At 38.7% G+C, this 1,151-nt stretch overlaps 1 protein-coding gene across 1 annotated transcript in view; it reads right to left on the reverse strand.

Annotated features, from left to right (window-relative positions):
* Positions 1–547: 547 nt before the first annotated feature.
* Positions 548–1,151, reverse strand: part of cp (ceruloplasmin) — an 11,960-nt gene continuing 11,356 nt past the window's right edge. The window contains exons 23-24 of the mRNA XM_008305045.1: positions 928–1,033; positions 548–822 (exon numbers count right to left, since the gene is read on the reverse strand). Of these exons, the coding sequence (XP_008303267.1) occupies positions 797–822; positions 928–1,033 (132 nt within the window). The 3' untranslated portion in view covers positions 548–796. The remainder of the gene's footprint in view (positions 823–927; positions 1,034–1,151) is intronic.

A 1,151-nucleotide genomic window follows, 5' to 3' on the forward strand; every position in this document is an offset into this window, starting at 1 on the left:
AATAATAATAATAATCCGAGCAGTTCCAATAGGGTCTTCGCACCCTTTTGGGTGCTCGGACCCTAATAATCCAAATGATTCCAATAAAAATTATGTTTGACTTACTGGGATCTTTGGAAAGTTTGGGATGTCCACTGAGATTTAATTAGGTTGTTGAGGTTTGAACAAATCTTTGTTGCTACAAACCATTTGTACTGATGGAGTTTTAACTTGCTTTGCTGCCCCCAGGCAAAAATGAGCTGCTGGGCCTCTATTAACCTCACTTCCTCCCCCTCTCTGTGATTTTGCACTGGATTCCTCTGATGAACTATAGCATAGTGCCATGTTTGCCGTGTGACAATCTGATTCTCTACACAATCATTTTGAAATATGAGACAGTTAGAGTATTATACATGTCACAGACTACAATCTTCACCACTGTGATGAACAGTTCATGCAGCATATCTACACACAGGAAGTGTGTACTATACACAAGTCCATCAAGCTTCTGTGTCCCCTGCTGCAGCAATACTGTCAATATGATTCACACACAAAAGAAACGGTTGAATTCGACTTGAAAAATTTAATGTCTTTTATTTTACAATAGTCTGGCAGTTTTTGTTGCCATTTAGAAAACATCGTAGCGCTCAGATGATGATAAAAACACATTTTAATACAAAATAGCTGTTAGTGATGTTTGATTCTGTTGCTGCTATAAACTCTGTTCCCATTAAGCAGATTTTGCAGACATTTAGTAAATTAGGCACTGAAATCAACTTTTAACTTGTCCATGCTTGCTTCTGTCTTCATTTTCAGTTCAGCCTATGATTCCCCTCCTCCGTGCTGTTGAAGAGAAACAAACAGGATTTCACCAACACATCATCCTCCTCCTCACATGAACATTTGTAACCACCTGAATCTGTTTACCAGCATAATTTGCTTCCATACCTTTTTCATTAACCTTGTACATGGCCTCCATGCCAGCTTTGATGTGGTCAGTGACGTGACAGTGGAGCAGCCAGGAACCGGCATACTGAGGACGCATCTTTACTGTCTGAACGGTATGAAGACAAGAACACCACATCACTCACTGGTGGAATTTCATTTTTCTGACAGCTTATCTCTTAATTTATTCAAAAGAATTTTTAAATTCTGTTGTTGTTTTTTTTTCA

This window comes from Stegastes partitus, unplaced genomic scaffold (genome assembly GCF_000690725.1).
Source record: "Stegastes partitus isolate 25-593 unplaced genomic scaffold, Stegastes_partitus-1.0.2 Scaffold2390, whole genome shotgun sequence".
Classification (NCBI taxonomy): Eukaryota; Metazoa; Chordata; class Actinopteri; family Pomacentridae; genus Stegastes; species Stegastes partitus.